Source organism: Pseudoliparis swirei, chromosome 3 (genome assembly GCF_029220125.1).
Source record: "Pseudoliparis swirei isolate HS2019 ecotype Mariana Trench chromosome 3, NWPU_hadal_v1, whole genome shotgun sequence".
Classification (NCBI taxonomy): Eukaryota; Metazoa; Chordata; class Actinopteri; order Perciformes; family Liparidae; genus Pseudoliparis; species Pseudoliparis swirei.
The window spans coordinates 16,282,580-16,302,114 of record NC_079390.1 but is presented as its reverse complement, the minus strand read 5'-3'; the positions used below and the strand labels follow the sequence as shown (position 1 = coordinate 16,302,114).

General features: G+C 43.4%; 1 protein-coding gene across 4 annotated transcripts in view; it reads left to right on the top strand.

Moving 5' to 3' along the window:
- usp25 (ubiquitin specific peptidase 25) overlaps positions 1-12,464 on the top strand; it is a 30,061-nt gene extending 17,597 nt beyond the window's left edge. For 2 of the 4 annotated variants that reach the window (XM_056442558.1, XM_056442549.1), the window contains exons 16-26: positions 126-354; positions 471-746; positions 1,216-1,355; positions 3,124-3,291; positions 4,592-4,687; positions 5,707-5,885; positions 6,847-6,925; positions 7,106-7,185; positions 7,514-7,637; positions 9,215-9,407; positions 11,575-12,464. In XM_056442558.1, the coding sequence (XP_056298533.1) occupies positions 126-354; positions 471-746; positions 1,216-1,355; positions 3,124-3,291; positions 4,592-4,687; positions 5,707-5,885; positions 6,847-6,925; positions 7,106-7,185; positions 7,514-7,637; positions 9,215-9,407; positions 11,575-11,747 (1,737 nt within the window). In that variant the 3' untranslated portion in view covers positions 11,748-12,464. The remainder of the gene's footprint in view (positions 1-125; positions 355-470; positions 747-1,215; positions 1,356-3,123; positions 3,292-4,591; positions 4,688-5,706; positions 5,886-6,846; positions 6,926-7,105; positions 7,186-7,513; positions 7,638-9,214; positions 9,408-11,574) is intronic. The other 2 variants (XM_056442568.1, XM_056442580.1) reach the window with 2 other exon arrangements.
- Positions 12,465-19,535: the final 7,071 nt, after the last annotated feature.

Sequence of the window (19,535 nt, the reverse complement as noted above, 5' to 3'; positions counted from 1 at the left end):
GCACACCCCCCGCGCCTATCCTCCTCACCTTTTTCACCCCTGACCCGTTTTCATGCCTGAAATAAGCCAAATCAACTTCTCCCCTTCATAATACAACGTTTCTAACCCTCTTCTCATTGTTCCAGGTTCCATACCGACTTCATGCAGTGCTCGTCCACGAAGGCCAAGCCAATGCAGGCCACTACTGGGCTTACATCTATGACCCGCATCAGCGTTGCTGGATGAAGTACAACGACATCTCTGTCACCAAGTCGTCCTGGGAGGAGCTGGTCCGCGACTCGTTCGGAGGCTACCGCAACGCCAGTGCCTACTGTCTCATGTACATCAACGACAAAAAGCCCTTTCTCATCGAAGGTAAACACAGACGAGGGCGGATTATGAAATATCTTTGGCTCATAAAATATATATATATATAAAACTCACATTGCAGCCCAGATTACAATCATTATCTCTCTGTGTTGTCTCTGTAGAGGAGTTTGATAAAGAAACGGGACAGATACTCAGCGGCATAGACAAACTGCCTCCCGACCTGAAGCAGTACGTGAGGGAGGACAACGAGCTGTTCGACAAGGAAGTCGAGGAGTGGGACGCCCTGCAGATTCGCAAGGCTCAGCAGGAGAAGCTGGTCCTGGCAGCGGCAGCAGCAGCAGCCGCAGCAGCAACCGCAGCCGCCACAGCAGAATCCAGCATCTCCACCTCTTCCCCTCAGCCCATGAGTATTGAGTCCAGCCCTCCAGACAACACAGGTCAGGGTCATGACACAGACTGCAGAGTATAGGGATTAATTGAGAATCAATACGTGGTAGTAGGATGAATAAAGACAATATTATGGAAATGACCTTGAAATATTGGCATGCAGCCTTACACCTTGGGGCATGTGTGTATTATTGTATACCGTGTACACGGTAGATCAAAGGAAAGACTCGGTTTAAATAGTTGTCTGTAAGAACGTGATCTTTGATGCAGCCCGCAGCGCTTTCTATTGAACGATGGTGGACACATGCTCTGAAAGGTTTTTATTATTGGATTGTAATTTTAATGAAATACTTTCATTGAGGATATGCTGTTATTACTATATTTGCCTCCAGGCACCTGTCCAAAATACCAACTTCCCACATCTAATCCTGTCAGCGCTCTGGATCCTTTCCAACTTCATGTAAACGAAGTGCACGGTTTCAGAAAAAGACTAGCAGTGTATTTTGTGTCCTCGTGCAGTACCCCAGCAGGAGCCCGAGTACATGGAGCAGCCATCACCCACCAACGACTCCAAACACCTGCAGGAGGACACGGAGAGGGCCATCTCCAGGGCTGCTGCGGAGCAAGAGGAGAGGAGCCCCGAGGCGTTGTTAACCGCTGTATGTCACACACTCGGTCACCATCATACACACAGTTACACATCATACACACATACACAGTTTGTTAATGCCAACCAACAAACTGCCGTGTATCTGTCTGTATTTTAATTTGTTTCCCGTACCTTCTTGATTAAGAACTCAGAACAAACATCATTTGGAGTAATTGTTTGCTCAAGTTTCTATTGCCTTAGTGAAATGTGATCTCATTTCTGGCTCCTAAAATGAAACATCCAAGTGTCAACACAAGCACGTGTTAAAGCTGCTGTCAATATGTTTGACTACAGGCAGGCCATGACCGGCAAGATCAGTCTCTCTCACACACGCACATGCACACGCACACACACACACACACACACACACACACGTGTTGTCGGTATGGAATTTGTTCAGGGTGACGGACATAAAGAAGTAATGCTTTCAATTTGTCAAAACAAATAAAAAAATGTAAAATAACTTAATCAGACTTGTATAATATATAAATAAATATATAATTAAATAATGGATAGAAGAAAGACAATTATGAGCCGTTTAACTTCCTAACTCTAGCGCCAAGCAGCTTCTAATGCATCATTAAAATTATTAACGGCAATATATATCCCCCCCCCCACGCATATATATTAATACGAATTTAATATTTTACTTCCTAATCATTTGGATTGATGAAAATAACCTCTATAGACGGCAATAGCAAAGTAAAATAATAATAATATATCCTTTATTGATCCCCGTGGGTAAATTCTCTGCATTTGACCCTTGCTTAGTTATAAAGGAGCAGTGGGCTCCAGTGAAGCGCCCGGAGAGCAGCTGGTGGTTCAGTCTCTTGCTCAAGGACTCTTCAACATGCAACTAATGGGGAGACCGGATCGAACCGGATACCTTGTGGTTACAGGACGATCACTCTCCTCCATGAAATTCAGCCGATCCCAAAGGATAACATTTTTTTTTCTTTTCGACAGGCTACCTTGAGTTCAGGACAGTGTGAATATCTTTGTTCCGGGTGGTGGTGGAGGAAGTTAGTCTGCAGCCTTTGCTTTCAGTTATTGTTCATGGGAAGAAAATCTGAATCAGCGGGTTACTTAAAAAAACTAAATCGGAACTGACCAGGAAAATTGCAATCTGTGCTTTCAAACCTTTAAGTTAATGATCACAGAGAATGCTCACTGGACTCTGCAGCTTAATAGAGACTTTTAGCGCTGTGTTTTGCTTTTCTGAGCTGCAGCGTCACTGTTTTTGTTCACCATGTTGTTCCAGAACGACCAACTGTCGACCTGCTGGTGAACATAGTGGCGCATCTAGCTGCTCAATAGCAGCATTCAATGGAAGCCGAGCCACAGCTCAAAGAAACAAGAGCGTACACTCACCAGCTGGTCAGAAACCCAACTCCATATGATCGATAACAAGTTCACTATGTCACCGTAACGGATGATAATACAGTCTGTCAGTATCGTGTTGCTTTTAGCTCGTTTTGGTATTGCGGGTTAAAAGAGTTTTTCACAAACGGAACAGTTTCTGTGCTGAGCCGCTGTGTGTGCACTTAAAAATATTAATACTTCAGAACACATTTGGGCACAGGAGGAGAACTCTGTAGTTTCCCAACAGTCGTCAAGTGAGTCTGAACATGGGCGGAGTGTTCAGTGATCTGTCGAGCACACTTTAAATGACGAGTTCCACTTCTCTGATATTTCACTGTTTTTCCTCCATGAAATATTCCCTGCCGCTCCATCAGTACTCTGTCCTTCCTGTTTCATCTTTCCCATTCTCTCTACAGTCTCCTCCCCCTCCCTCCTCCCCTCAGCCCGAAGTCCAGGCGCCTGCCCCCCCTCCTTCTGACCCGGTCACAGAGGACGAGTCTCCTGGCCAGCGCACGGTCGAGGTGGCCATTCCCAACGTGGGGACCTTTGTCATTGAGTCAGAAGAGGGGGGGTACGATGACGAGGTAGCCCTCGTCCAGACACACCCTCATGCCCCTATTCGTTTGTCTTGAGAAGCTTGTGCCCGGTTGACATATGGAGTGAAAGCTTCGCAGAAGGTTTTTCACACTTGAACTTGACCCTTTACACTCGCCGATTTCCAGAGTGGCTTGAGGTGGAAAATGCTGCGCAATGAGGCGGCCCTCCTTTTGTTAGCCCTCCTGCATTACTCTTGTGTGAAAAGTCTCTTCTCGAGCTGGTCTGCATCTTGGCACAAAGGCGGGTCGAGCTTTGAGCGCTCTGAAGTGAGGACAGGAGAACGCCGGCTCAGGTTGTGTTTTGAATGAGCTGACGTGTTGTACTTTTGATAGTTTCACCAGTTTATAAAGCCGAATGCACACATAAAGGATGTTTATTATAGTTGTATAGCATAGTATCATACTTTCCCCGGGCGCATCACTGCAGCCCACTGCTCCTTAATAACTAAGGATGGGTTAAATGCAGAGAATACATTTCGTTGCATGTGTACCTGTACTCTGTGCAATGACAATAGATTGAATCCAATCCAATCATACTTTCTCTTTTTGTGGGGTGTTCATGATATCAGCGGTAGTCGTAGGGCAGTGTGTGTTCTGCTGATCAGTACTCCAGACTCCACACGAGGGAATATAACTTTGATAATGAAGCCAGAGAACTCAACCACACTCCTCACAACAAGTGGCACGTCATGTAAAACAAAGTACCAAGTGCATGTCACTCCAGATCAGACAGGAGACCTTAAAGATAAGGGGAGTTGTACTTTGTTCTTTTTAAACAGAAATCTCTTAATTTATATTGTGATAATTACTTGAAATGACACGTAGTAGCCAACAGCAAGTAGGAAACTCTCAGGAGTTCTCCCTCCAGCTGCCTCCTCCTTCAGGTTCTTTGGAGTGAAATGAGGTGTCGTTTAGATAACTTTAACTTCTTTGAAGCACGTGGCAGGAATGATATCATCTAATGAAAGGTCAGCAGTGCTAGGGTGCTACGTCACCTGAGCCCGGTTAGGACCCTATGCCGCACACAGCTGCCACACGGCCGCCCTGGTTTCTCCCAAGCCGTCCTTGTGAGGATCGCACATGGTGCCGTTGAAGCGACTGGCCGTGTCCCTCACAAGAGCGCCGCTCTAACCAATGCATGGACTTGCTGAGTGATGCCCGGCATGCCCCGACTGCGGCACGCTCCTTCGTAGTTGCCTCTCAACACATAACACAGTGCGTGACCTTGCTTGGTTTCGTCACCAGGACCTGTTGTTTTGTTTGACATGGTTCCTGCTTCCCCGGGCAGGCGATGATGACCCCCAACATGCAGGGTGTAATTATGGCCATTGGCAAATCCAGCAGCGTGTATGAAAAGAACGGGCCTGAGACCGCCTTTTTTAAGGTACACACTCCTACCGCTCCTCATCCCACACATACTCACTCCACCTCCATCCACCTTCTCTCTGTCTGCTCCTGTGTACTTTCTGACAGTATACACAAATAAAAAGAAGGTTACTCTCACTATTGTGTTAACAGAGTAACTAAGAGGGGAAACTTCTCAGTATCCAGACTTGTGCTGTGTAAGTGCTCAGCTCTGAGCCGCTCAACTTTCTGTACAGAACATTTGATTATTGGAATCTGCCACATCCTGTCAGCATCCCTGACGTCACTAAACATCATTATTCCGGGTTTTTTCCCCCTCAGTTTGTAACTTTCTCGTCAATGTTCAGAAGCTTGTAGCCAGTCCCTTTTATTAAATGGAGCACTTGCTCTTTAAATAACACAAAGATGAAACAAACCAAGGAGAGCAATTACTCCGGTGAGAGAGAGGGGAGGGGGGGAGTCCACATGTAAATAAGTATCCCTAAATTGACTATCTCAATAATAATAATAATAGTGTGAAATTGCATATGCAACATTTTTATTTTGTTTAAGTTCAGATAAGAGAGAGAGTGAATGTATTTCCCGGACTGAAAGCGTCCCACGTAAACACTTCAGCCCGCTGCAGACTCTGTGTTGTGTGTTTGCGTCAGAGTACCCATCCAACCTGTGACTTGTCCACAACACAGAGGAAACACACACCACAGAGGGAAGATGGCGTGCTTGAACGCACAGCGTTTGCTGGCAACACTTCATTACTGGCAGCAGCTCAGTCCAACATTTATACAATCCATTAGATGGTTGGCAGTCATTTCAATTTGATCTCTCAAATTGTTTTGCAGAGATATGAGCACACATCAACTCAAAGCTGTCCGTTCCAGATGGAAACAGAAATTTCTTTTGAATTGCAAGATAAAACCCGTCGCAGGTTTTATGTTCTTGACCCAAGAGGAGCAGAACCGGTCGTAGTATCCATGTCCATACAACCAGAACCGCAGTCTGTTTTTAACCATGACGCGTCCCCTCTTTGTCTCTGCTCAGGCCATAAAGCTGGAGTATGCTCGTCTGCTGAGGTTCGCCCAAGAGGACACGCCCCCTGAGAACGACTACCGACTACAGCACATCATCGTTTATTTCATCCAGAACCAGGCGCCCAAGAAGATTCTGGAGAGGACTCTGCTCACTCAATTTGCTGACCGGAACCTGGCCTTCGATGAGCGGTAGGTTAGGCCACAGCTCGTTCAAGAGGTTTAAAACTAATGTACAGTTTGTCTTCATCTCAGCATTTCATAGATCCCTGTGAAGAATAGTAAATGGAATTGTGGTTTTATGATGTACACTTCAAAAGATGGATTAAGAGGGCACACGTTTCATTCCCTGAGCCTTCTCTCTCTGCGAAACCGCTCCGTTCTGCAAGAGAGAAGTAAAACCGTGAAAACAACCAAAGAACTAATAGAACAACGGACAAGCGTCAAGGAGAAGATAACAATTAATTTGTCTTAAAAGAAGCACATTACGGTTGTTAGAAATTCATAAAAATAAAAAAAATAGACAAAAATCCCCAAAGAAGGACTCAGACTGTACACTCTGCTCTAATATTGGTCCTAATACAAATCTGCTCTAAAATGAAGTGCATTTGATTCTCACTCACCTAATAGAATCAATTTGTCCCCCAAGTGCCTAAACTTCCTGAACTTGCCCGTACAGACCAGCAGAGGGCAGCAGAGGCCTTTCCTCTGTCGGCACCCACCGTTCAACACTTCACTGCTATAAACACTTCTTATCTGTTCCCTCTTTGCTTCGTTCAAACACAAATCTTAGGAGACGCATGACTTTTTAATGACTTTGTCTTTTAGATAATGCTGCCAAATATCTAGAGCCCCTTCCTATTGCGCTGTTCATGTCATTAAGGTACGCAGGGCCCCTTACTATCTCTTACAACTTTTCAGCCACGCTTGATGGCCTCGATCCATATTCATGAGTGAGGAATTGATTTCTCCCTTCTCTGCTATTTTGAGCGTGTGACCTCAATAGGAGCCTCTGGAGGAGCATTTCACTTCTCCTCTCAGCACTAGAGAGTGATTTGTGAGGCCATGTTGAGGCCTCGGGGCAGGGTGGACTGTAGTCCCAGTGACTCATCAGCTCATCGCTAACGCCGGCTCCTCTTCCCGTCTCTTACAGATGTAAGAGCATTATGAATGTGGCACGTGCCAAACTGGACCTCATCAAACCCGAGGAGGTCAACATGGATGAATACGAGGTCAGCAGCGGTGTCTTTATTCAATTCAAAACAGTAGATTTTTGTCTTTTGATGCATCCTTTAATGCAGTTTGATCCATTTTCTTTGCTTTGACAGAAAACATATCTTCAGTATTTGCAGGTCGACTGTTTGGATGTGCATTTAAGTTTTCCGATGCTAACCTCTGTTCATCTTAACCAGATGTGGCATCAGGCGTACCGGAATTTCCGCGACACAACAATCTTCATGATGACTGGCCTGGATCTGTTTCAGAAGACCAAGTATGGTGACACCTTAGCTCCGCCCCTCTTAGTATCCAGTAGTTGAAACCTTGAACTATGTCGTTGAAGCTTGAACTTTTATTATGTTTCTGACTAATGTTGCACACATATAATTCCCTCCTGCCTGTCGTGGCCAGGGAATGTTGAAATCTCACCTGCAGGGGGCGACAACTCCCAGTCTGTGCAACTCCCGGCTTTGTAGTTGGTTGTGCAGTGAGTTCATTGGGTTTGTTTCCTCTGTGAGACGGTTTTCCTTTCCTAAGTCCTCAGTGCAGCTTTGATACAGATTTAATCAGCGTGTAACATCTGTTTATCTTCTCTTCCCCAGTTACATGGAGGCTCTGATGTATCTAATTTACTCGTACCAGTACAACAAGGAGCTCCTGTCTAAAGGGCCGTACAGAGGGCACGACGAGGAGCTGCTCGGTCATTACCGGCGACAGTGTTTGCTGGTGAGGCAGTCGTGGATTTTTTATTAAAATGAGTAGACGGATACAGAGGGTGTTACCTTTGTGTCCTGCAGCTATGCCCCTGTGATCCCCGTCCGTACCCCCCCTCCACCCCTACGCGCCCTTGTTAAAAGTGACTCAGCAAAACTAACGCGGCCAGACATTTCTCCTCAGTACCGAGCTGTGGCACGATAATCAAATTAGCTCTCTCTGAGATATTGCTTTGGCTTGCTCGCAGCCCACAAAAGATTCTACTGAGGGTTTTTCTCTCTTTTTTTTCTTCATTCGATGCTGCCAGATGAAAATCCTTTCAGCGTCTTGAGATTTTGTGAAGCCACACACTGGTTCTCGGGGGTGCACTCAGTAACCTTACACCAGCATTGTGCTCATAATGTAATCATTGGAGTGGGAATAGGAAGCAGGAGGGCCAGCGAGTTTAAACACATTACCATGAAACACAAGCGTGTCCTCGGCTAACCTCAAACCTCGGCCCCGATCGGTCATCTCAGATCTCTGGCCAGAACCTCTGGCTCCGTCCGCTCAGCTGTTTACCTCCAGCTCTTGTTTTAATTGAAAACACTGCTAACATTGACCCAGTCAATGTACTGGGGTGTTTTCCTTTTTTGTGAATCCTGTCCCTGGTTCCAAACTGGCTCCCAGCTTGTTTCCTCACAGAGGAGGTCAGGGAGTTTGTCTGTGACAGCGAGGTGGGTTTGGCCAAGAACAGCCAGAAAAGCTTGAATCCACATGCTTGTCAGAACCTCAGGAGCCTCTTCAGTTCCAGTGGCAGGACTGCTGGTTCTTTGGCTGTCTCTACTTATCGATTGAAACAAATGGAAAAGGTCTCTAGTGAGAATAGAGCAGGAATAAGGAAATGATCGAGGAAGTAAAAATGAGTGAGAAAAACAAAAAGATATTCAAATTGTAATAATCTTTGTAATCTTCATGTCCTGGAAGGAAACTTTGCCTTCATGCACGAGTCCAGAGCAGAGGTTTTCAAACTGAGGCGCTTCCCTGGGGGGGGGGGGGGGGGGGGGGACTGTAGTTCTCAAACATGCCCCACATGATGGTCCCCTAAATCGAACTACGTCAAAGAATAGAATTCCATATCCCTGAATATTATTGAGGTGGGTGTTTGGGGGCAAACGTAAAAGCTATATATCAGAGCACTAGTGGTATTTTTGTGCGGGCCGGCTCCCTCCACTGCTGCGTTGTCGAGAACCACTCACCGCTAGTTCACTCCAAGGAAGTGAAGAAGAGTTGGGCAGTACCGTCGGTATAGCCAGCATCCAACAGGAAAACAAGTCAACTCCCCCTGAAGCCCCACCCCCTTTGTTGCACAGCGCTTTGGGCTTGTGTCGTCCATGTTCTTAGAGCTGAACGTGTCTTGTGTTTCGTCCTTTGGGGCCCAGCAGCCCACCCACCAAGTGTGAGATAGATCAGACACAACCACACACATACACACTGACGATCCTTCCCGTATAGTAATATGAACAAATGTATTAGTCAATTGTCTTAGTAACTCCTATAATGTCATGCATTAAAGATTCCCCATGGTCCCCCCCCCCCCCCCCCCACAGAAATTGAACGAGCAAGCGGCTGCCATGTTTGAGTCGGGAGAGGAGCCAGAGGTGAGCACGGGCCTCGGCATCATGAACGAGCTGGTGGTGCTCTGCATCCCACTGCTGCTGATCCACGACACCGAGAGGGACCTGCTGGCAGTGGAGGACATGAGGAACCGCTGGTGCTCCTACTTGGGCCAAGAGATGGAACGTGAGTCCCAGAGAGAGAGTGAGAGTGAGAGATAGAGAGAGAGAGAGATTTATTTTATTTTTGAAAAACACTTTATTTACATTTTTAGACTGTAAACAATTTCTTTAAAATGAAGTGTTTTAGAAAATCAGGTTGTTTAAAATAAAACAAACACATTAAAATTCAAAGTAAACATGCTTTATCTAATAAAAAGTTCTGTGAGCACCAGCTCCACCTCCACAACCGAACAAACAATACCGTTAAAACATCACCGTTGTTTAAAAGCTTCCAAGTCTCCAATGTGCTTATAAACCCTGAACTCCAACCAGAGTCTGGCCCTGATGTTGCAGAGCCACACTGCCCTGGCATCCTGCCCCTCCCTGTTCTCCAGCCGGGACTTCCTGCTTAAATAGATAGCCATAGAGAGAGAGAGAGAGCGAGAGAGATTTCTAGAACATTCCTTTTACCCGTACCAAAGATCACCAGAGCCGCAGCTCTGTTCACAAAGGCCACAGGCTTCGGGTCGGGCAGCATGCCGGTGATACTTTACTTTTAGTTCCCCACTTTAGTATTTCCATTCGATAAATGATTTAGGGGATACTACAATCTCGTTCTGAGGACATTTTAAGTGTTGAATAATGTACAGTATTTTGCAACAAATGTAACTTCTCAACATGTTCAGTATAATTAGACCAGTGTTTTACTATATTGTCATATGTTTTACATCAGCTTCTAATTATTGAGACAAAGTCATAGTTGTTGAAAATGACATTACTAAACACTTATATCTGCTAAATGTGTGTTTATAAAATAGAGCTGCAACAGTTAGTCAGTAAACTTAAGTAATCATTATTTACTGACCGGCAAAAATGTGAAATTCATTTCAAATATATGACCGTATATGTGATTTTACTGTTGTGGCTGGATTTCTTCCTTTTTGGTCCATTCTGACTAATCTTTTAACCTGATGCATATAAACTCGTTTCTCTCTCCTATCTGACTGCTGGTGAGACGCCACAGGATACTCACCCACTGGACCTCAGTAATCAAACACCCACAGGACACAGAGAGTTTGGATCAGAGTTCAATTCACGTAGATTTATTTGTAACCAACAGTTTCACAAATAAGCCTGAGCTGGGTTCGGTATGAAAGACAACAACCTCCCTCCACATCTGTTTTTCCCAACCCCCGAACAAACACATTGGCATATTATTTATGCATCAGACTCAATGCAGGTGCCGCCTCCGTCCACTCCCTCATTACATATTAGTTCTCGTCACTCAGTTGTGACCCCTGTCCCAGTCCAAGCCGGTTACTTTAAGGAATGTGGAGGTTTCTTGCTGACGTCTCCCCCCTAGTTACTTCTCTTATCGCTATTGTGTCTAAGCCTCCTGGTCCTCGCTCTGCAGTCTCCTCTCTACCGGTTAAGACTGGACCAGCACAAGGCCGCTGTGTCTGTCTATGTCTGGTGTTCTTGAACCTCGTCTCAGAGAGAGAGAGAGCTGTGTGGGCCCTCTCAATCATCTTTGTAGATGTAATTTAAGCCTAATATAACACAATGGAAAAGTTTAATACACACTGAGTATATATGTTGTGGAAGCGCACAATTTGAAACATTTTAACCACCACATTACTCAATATCAGAATTGTAATCATTTTAATGCATCACTTGAGCACTTTTATGATAAGAATTGTTCTTATTCTGCTCAAACGAGCTTAATAGTGAGACAGAGAGTAAAGTATTGCCAGCTGTCAGTCTGCTGCCTCATCAGCATTTATCTTCACACAAATACATTTAAAGTCACATGACTGAAAGAATAAGTTGAGAAATCGAAGGAAAAAATGTAATTTGTTTTCCTTTGCATTTTAAAGTTGTTGTCGCCCCGCATACGGCGAAAGATCGTCTGTCAGATTGCACAAATAAATCTCATGGAAAATAGTTTCTTGCTGCGGAGATGCGAGTGAAGAGCGTTCAGCGTTCATCAGAGCGCTCCAGTATCGGTCTCTCTCAACAACTCCTCAGTATTATTTTCTGTTTCTGTTGTGGAACATGCTTTCAAGCTACGAGTGATATCACACGGAAAATATTTAGCCTGCGATTACTGCCTAGGAATTTGACTTTCCCCACTTAGTGTGTTGTGCGGCCCGTCCAGTTAACCATCCCCTTTGCGTCTGTCTGTCCGGTAGCCAACCTCCAGGAGAAGCTGACCGACTTCCTCCCCAAGTTGCTGGACTGCTCGACAGAGATCAAGAGCTTCCACGACCCTCCCAAGCTGCCCACCTACTCCACGCTGGAGCTGAGCGAGAGATTCAGCCGCGTCATGGCCGCCGTGGGCAGAGCGCCCACCGGCGGCAGATGAACTCCGGACGGATGGACAGACGCCGCTCTGCGAACACGGGCCTGGCCCCGGGCAGATATCCATGGAACTCTCTTACTCACGCCTTCCTTCTAAATCCAGGGGTCTCTCGCTTCTAGCTGTTATTCCTCTGTTACTCTTTTGCTGCTATAGATTTTACCATTCTAAATATGATTTCACTTTTTATGTTCGAAGCAAAACGGAACCGAGGAAGGACGGGTGGACTGTTGGGGAGGGAATCGAGGAATGAGATGAAAAAAACTGGCAATTCTGCAGTGGTTGAAAGCCAAGCACACTGCTTCAGCTTTTATTTTATTTTAATTTTGTATTAGGAAAACACGTTTGAGGGTTTTTCATAGTTTATTATTGTTGTTGTTGTTGTTGTTTGATTCAAGCTTCCCCGACTGCACTCCTAGCCCTTTCTGAAGCCCCCTCCTCCTCGTGACAACGGATCACCCCGCTGCTCCGCCTCCAGTTTGGTACAGTATTACCACGCTTTGTTTCTTTATTTTTTCTAAGGAAGTGAGCAAGAGCATTCAGAGTTGATCGGGCGGCAGAGAGGGTCTCAGAGGGTCTCATGTCTCTGTGGGCCGCGCCAGAACGAGAGGTTTTAAGTGCTGTGGTAGATGGCCGCAGACTTTCTGTGGCTTGTTCATAAATCGAGAGAATAAAGTTTTATTTATGGCCCTTTTAGGCCAAATAAACCAATGTTTTGCCTGATGTAGATTTTTTTTTTTGCTTACCCAACAACGTACACTGACATTATTATTATTATTATTAATAATGACATGTGTGTGTGTATGTGTGTATATATATATATCTGAGACATTGAGGTAATGGGAAGCCAAACTTGTGAGCATGGTAAGTATCACACTGACCTGAGAGCTGCGGTCAGAGGTCTCGATGTGATCCTCTGCTAATTCAGCTCGGATTTACTTTAATTTTAATGTTGCATTTTTTTAAACTAATTTCCTGGATTAACATTAATGTATGGCAACACTTGACAACAAGCAAGCCATGCGACGAAAGCAGAAAAGCATTTTTTCAAAAACGTTGCTACCAGCGTTGTGCAGCTCATAAATCAAAATCCTCTTGGATGGTTGGTCTCGAATTTGACTTGAGGCTAGAACTCCAAACCCCTGAAAGTCATCCATCTGGAGGAATGTATTTTCTCCAGTGTATTGCACAGATTTGGTAATGAGCACACGCCCGCCTGCTGGTTTGTCACGAAGCGAGCCGATGTTTCGCTTGGTGTGCTCATCACAAGCTGGACAGACGATCTTCAAGCTCTTTTTTTCAAAACTGATCCGGCTGTCACATCTCAAAATACTTTTGCAGACACAAACCTTTGCAGATTAAAGGACGAGTTACAACTGCGTGTGCATTCCTTCACATCTTCCCGTACCAGCGCTGAACCATCAGTTGAAAGCTTGTCTGCTACAGTTGTGTCTTTCTTCTCTTAACTTTTCTTTTTTCTTTTTTTTTCATCGAGAAGGAACATTTTCATCCACAGTTCTGTCATGTCATTGGCTGAGTGTTGAGCAGATGTTGCTGCACTCAAGCTGTTTTTCTAAAAACAGAAGTTGGACTGTTAACCCTAGCTCATATTGACTTGATATGGTTCTGCATAAGAGTCCTTTTATGTAACAAAGTACCTATTTAAACCGAAGTATTCACATCCTTTACTCAAAGTAAAACATACTGACTTACATATCATCATAGTCAACATCATATGACTTATTGTAAGTAAACGCCCTGCCTAAAAACACTACAGAAATAAATAAGAAACGAGAATCTTCACTTATTATGTAGATCTTAGGGCAGTCTTTGCTGTGTTTTCTTACATTTTTGTCCTTTTTCCTTTTGTGAAAGATTTTATTTGTAAACTAAAGTATCCTGTAATAGTGGAATGAAACTGCAATCCTCCCTTTTGTAGTAGTGCACTCTATGTATAGAAGAGCTTTTAGTACCTCAACATTTTACTTAAGTACAGTACTTTAACATCTACTTTTCCAATGTTACTTTCCAACTTACTTTCTTACTTTCGCAGCCTTAATCTCAGAGTTAAAGTAACAGAAACGAGTAAAAGATTAGCAGTTAGAGTCAAAATATCTAAAGACCCCTAATATAAAATGCATTTAAATGCAAAACTAAACATTCTCTTCCGGCAGCAGAGCAGCTCTATATTTGGTTTCCTGTGGTATAAAGCAAATAAACTGGCATGAGGAAGCTGAGGTGAGTGGAGTTTCTGTTCACTGGCTTATGGAGAGTTTCCATAATGCACCTGTGGGGATGTCACGCCTCTCTTCACACCTCCGGGCCTCACAGTCCCTCCTTTTCCTGGCTTGGCAGCTGCATCCCCTAATTTTTTCTCATTATTTCTATTGACTTTAAGTGGGGCATGAGGCCAACTGCTGTGATGATTATGGAGTAGAGACGGTGGCAGCTTAATACTGGCCGTGATACTGATGGACGGGCTTTGAGCTGTTTTTCCAACAGCATCCAAATTGAAACCCCAAGGACACGCGACCAATACACACACTACACACACCTCGGCCAAGTCCTTTTCATGATATAGTCAATGACCATATATGTCTTAAATATGCACTTATAAGGTTCTATCCAGTTATGTTGCACCTCACCACATAAATATGTTTTATTCATCTACAGTTAGAAAAACATTTGTGTTCAAATTAAAAAGTGGATTCTTCCTTTATTGTATGTGGGCTGGGATTTAATGCTTTTTTTTGGGCATACCGCATTCGACAAACTATGTATTGGAATATGCTGAATAATTTCCCAGCATGCATAGTAGTATGGTAATAATGGGTATTTTGGGGCGGCTGTAGCTCAGTGGGGTAAGGGGGTCGTCCTGCAACCCCAAGGTTGTCGGTTCGATCCCGGCTCTCCCCATTAGTTGTTGCAAGTCGAAGTGTCCTTGAGCAAGGCACTGAACCCCCAGTTGCTTCCCGGGCGCATCACTGCAGCCCACTGCTCCTTAATAACTAAGGATGGGTTAAATGCAGAGAACTAATTTCCCTTGGGGATTAATAAAGTATATATCTTAATCTTAATCTTATTGCGAATCGCAGACTGTCTCTGATTTGATGACTCGATAGACACAATGCATCATGGGTACATAACTTACATTGCCCTTGGCGGGCTTCAGATATTAGCTGTCAAAAACAACTCCTTTCAACACGGATACATTGATAACTAATCTCAAAAAGACGGTGTTGGTCTATAACGTCTCTGAACACACGCTGGTCCCTGCTGGACGACGAGGCTCCTGAGACACGAACCGGAGACCCGATGGAAGCTACTGCGGTGACGGAGCGGCGGCCATTTTTAAGTGAGTGTCAAGACCGCGCCAGACTAAAATATTATGTATTTATTACTAAATACAATATAGCAAATACAGTACGTTAGTGGCATAAGCGACACTGTGTCCACCATCTGTACTACTGCCTCTTAATTTGTTAATTTGCTATGTGTTGTTTGCTAGCATCTCTGTCTCACGACAAGCTAATACAACGACTGTATCTCCGTAGCTAACGCTATAGCTGCGGTATGTTTTTGTGAAATTTAATGTTTCTTGTAACTGAATAATTACAATTGTGACCAATTTTTTTTTAAAGTTCTCATAAACAACATGCTGTGTACACAGTCACAGCTGTTCAAGGACAACACCCTGGTGGCCCGACTTTACCAGGAGGGACATGCCTGTGGCCCTGAACTAAGAAGGCCTTTAATAGCTATCGATTTATTATGATGCTTAGATATGAAAACATATTGATTTGTGTTCCCATTCTTAGTTATAGTACCCCAAAATAACTCCAAAAAGCCCCATAGCACAGCACAACTCTACTGTATACTACGTATTGGGTACTTTTTTTTCACAGGAGGTCTTATAAGTATACATTTATTTATTTATTTAGAGAATAAGGGACAGTGCATATTGATGGACAGTACAATGTACATGTAAATATGCCAGATTATAGCCGGGAGGCTAGTTTCCATCTGTAGTCCCTTGGCAGGTTGATGTAGTTTAAGAATACAAGCAGAGTGAAATGGAAAGCACACATCACTTCACACGTAATGACAGTACAGTAATACAAAAGAAGAAGAAAAAGATTAATAAAAATGTGCATTTAGGACATTTGGATACCGTGCGGATTAACTCTAATGGTCACAGGGCTGATGAAGTCTGAGCCATGCCTTCAGGTGGCCTTTGAAGGTGACCAGGCTGGGGCTTTCCCTTATAGAAGGAGGTAGGCTGTTCCACATCATGCATCCTTTGAAGGACAGCACATTTTGCCCAAACAGGGTTTTTCTAAACGGGACCTCACAGTCCCTGTTTGTGACAGCTCTGGTGGACAGAGTGGAGTTAATAGATCTGTGTTTGATAAAGGTTTTAAGGGGGGGGTGGCGCTAGGCCATTTAGTACTTTGTAAATCAAACAGGCCGAAGTGAATTTTCTAAAGTTATTAAAACTTAACATGTTGTATTTGGTTAAAATATAGCAATGATGATACTTAAAAGGTTTTTTATCCAGTATTTTCAATGCTTTTTTTATAGAGTAGTTCGACCGGTTTAATAATTATTGAGCTTGTCATAGACCAACTGGTTAAGCAGTAACTCACATGTGAAAGTATCATAGAGTGTAAAAACAGCAAAGTGGCATTAGTCGATAGAGAGTTTCTTATTTGTTTGAAATTATGTATATGGAAAGTTATGGTTTTCGACATCATTTTAACATGGCTCCTAAAGGAGAGTGTGGAATCAAGCATAATGCCTAAGTATTTGAACTCATTAACAACAATCAGTTTCTCAGTTCCCAAAAACACATTAGAATGTGCAACAGTTAAGGATTGCTTAGAAAAGAACATACACACTTTTTTTTAGTGTTCAATGAGAGACAGGACCTGGTGAGCCAGCCTTGAATATGACTCAGAGCAGTAGAGAGCACTCGTGCTGCCTCCTCACTATTTTTGGCCACCGTAAAAATGACCGTGTCATCAGCATACAGCTGAACATCCACATTGAAGCAAGAGTCAGGTAAGTCATTAATATAAAGAGAATAAAATGGGCGCCAGTATGGATCCTTGGGGGACCCCTACTGGACAGCCCAGGTAAGAGGAGCTGACACCATCAACCACAGTACATTGTTCTCTATGGGATAAATAAGATCCAAACCATTTGATGGCTTGATCAGAGAAGTTAAAGCCTAACAGTTTGCTTAGTAGCACATCATGGTTAACTGTATCGAACGCTCTTTTTAAATCTAAAAATACAGCACCTACGCAGCTCTTCTTATCTAATAAACTTTTAAATTTCTCCATGAGCGTAACCAGTGCAGATTCCGTGGAATGATGCGGTCGAAAACCAAACTGCATGGGGTGCAGGGGGGTTTGACCATTATTAAGGAATTCTATTATTTGTTTAGCGATCCATTTTTCTATAATTTTAGAGATGCTAGGCAAAATACTAATTGGTCTGTAGTTGTTCATATCGGAGCTATCCCCCGATTTGAACACAGGGATAACTGAGGCCATCTTCCATGCTCCAGGAACCATCTAGTGTCTAATCGATAGGTTCACTAGGTGCATGATTGGGGGTGCCAGCGCCTCCTTGTGTGATTTTAAAAAAGCTGGTGTCGAGACCATGGATATCCTTGGCTTTAGAGTTGTTCAAAGCATTAATAATATTAATGACTTCTGTCACAGTGATTTCTTGAATACAAAATGTTATCAGTGAATTGTCTGCAGCTCTATTTACCGGACTATCAGAGCACACGGGTGAAATGAACTGTTTAGATATATCTTCAATAGATTTAATAAAAAAGGAGTTTAATTCCTGTGCCAGAATAACGGGGTCCCGCACCAGCTGATTGTCAACTCTTAGTTCTAGGCCTTTATTATCCTGCTTATGTTGTTTCCCTGTTAGCTTGTTTATATTCTGCCAGATTGTTTTACTGTTCCCCCTAGCATTTTCAATAATTTTTATAAAAAAATCTGCTTTGGCCTTTCGCAGCTCCAGCGTGACTTTGTTTCTGGTAGCTGTGAAAATATGTCTCTGTACATAACCCTGATTTTATGGATTTTTTGAGAGCCATATCCCTTCGCTTCATTAAGTGTACACAATCTGGGTTGAGCCAGGGAAGGGTGGTTTTATTCCTCCTACGGCTCCCTTGTCTGGAGAAAGGGAAAATTACCCCCTTGATTTGAGAGAGGAAAGAGTCGCTGCAGATATCTGCATTTTCACATTTATGAAGATCATCCCAATTGATGTCTTTTAAGGCTTTTTCTAGATTTTGTTGTTGGTTTTTGGGGATTATTCTAGTATTAGGTCGATTACTAGGGGTACTAGAAAAAGAGTTTTCAAAACGTTTTTTGTTAAGTTTTCTAGAAAATAAATTTGCATTATGATCCGAGAGTCCCGTCAATAAGTTATGGGTTTTGGTGACTCTCGGGTTTGTTAGTGAAGACTAGGTCAATTCTAGTTTGTGAGCGGTGTGTGATTCTGGTGGGTCTCTCTATTATTTGGGTGAAGTTGAAATACTCCGTTATAAGTTTAAGATTTTTTCTCTCCTTTTTATCGTCCCAGTTTACATTAAAATCTCCAAACAACAGAATTTCTTTTTTATGATTACACGAATTAAGAAGTGCTTTAAGGTGATCATAAAATTCAGCTTTAGCTGAGGGTGCACGATAGATGCAGATAGCAGTTAGAGACATTTCATTTGAAAGAAAGATGTTAACACCAATACCTTCCAATATGTTGCCACCAGGCCACACCATCTGGTTACATCTCAGGTTATTTTTTACATAGAACAAAACCCCCCCTCCTTTCCCATGAACCCTATCTTTCCTGAAGGTCTTGTATTCGGGGAGTGTTATCGCAGCTTCGGGTGAGGAGCTGGATAGCCACGTTTCGGATAGTCCCATAAAATCAATGTTCGAATTATTTAAAAGATGTTCCAGCTGCTCCCATTTTGGGACCATGCTGCGGACATTTAAATGGCCCCCAAGTAAGCCTCTTTTACACAATGGGTCCCAGATTGTTCTTGCATGATTTAAGGTCTGGAAAATATGCAGAGATCGGTCACATTGTCACTGGTTAAACTGCAGATTGACATTTGGCACAAAATATCCAGCATCATATCGGAATTGAAAGCTCGTCTCTAAGTACAGTGTGCTGATGATTCCTCTCTCACTCTTCAGTTGAAGTTAACGCTTGAATGCAGGTCATTTGACGATTTAGAGTTAATAGTCTTACTGTAGAAGCATCTTTCATTACTTTTTCTACCACCGCCAATACCAATTAGCCCAGTTATAGAAATGGTGAGACTTAAAGCACGACAGTGTTTGCCCTCGTATCACTTACAAAATTGGCTCACAGGAAAAAACATTAGTGGCAGACTTTACACAGCAGCTCTTTGGAACGTCAATGTCACGAAAAAAATAACTTATTTTGCGGATTTTTGAGCAACTCCAGCTGTAATATATAGTTTATTTTTTGTTACATTGCGGTCTAATTTATTTAAAGCTAGTCACAACGATACCACTTACCACATCTCCCCAGTTTAGGACTGGCCCAACGTTAGTTTGGTAATATTATATTGGGCCCTGACATGTTAGAGCTCTGTAAGCTCTCCATTAAATCTTAAGCTGCGGAAGGAAGCAATATGCTGTATAAATATGTGAGATTTGAAAGGCTTTAAGTTTCCAAATGTCCTCCTGATACTGTTTGAGTGAAGTATTTTTCTATTAATGTTGACCTAATTTTTAA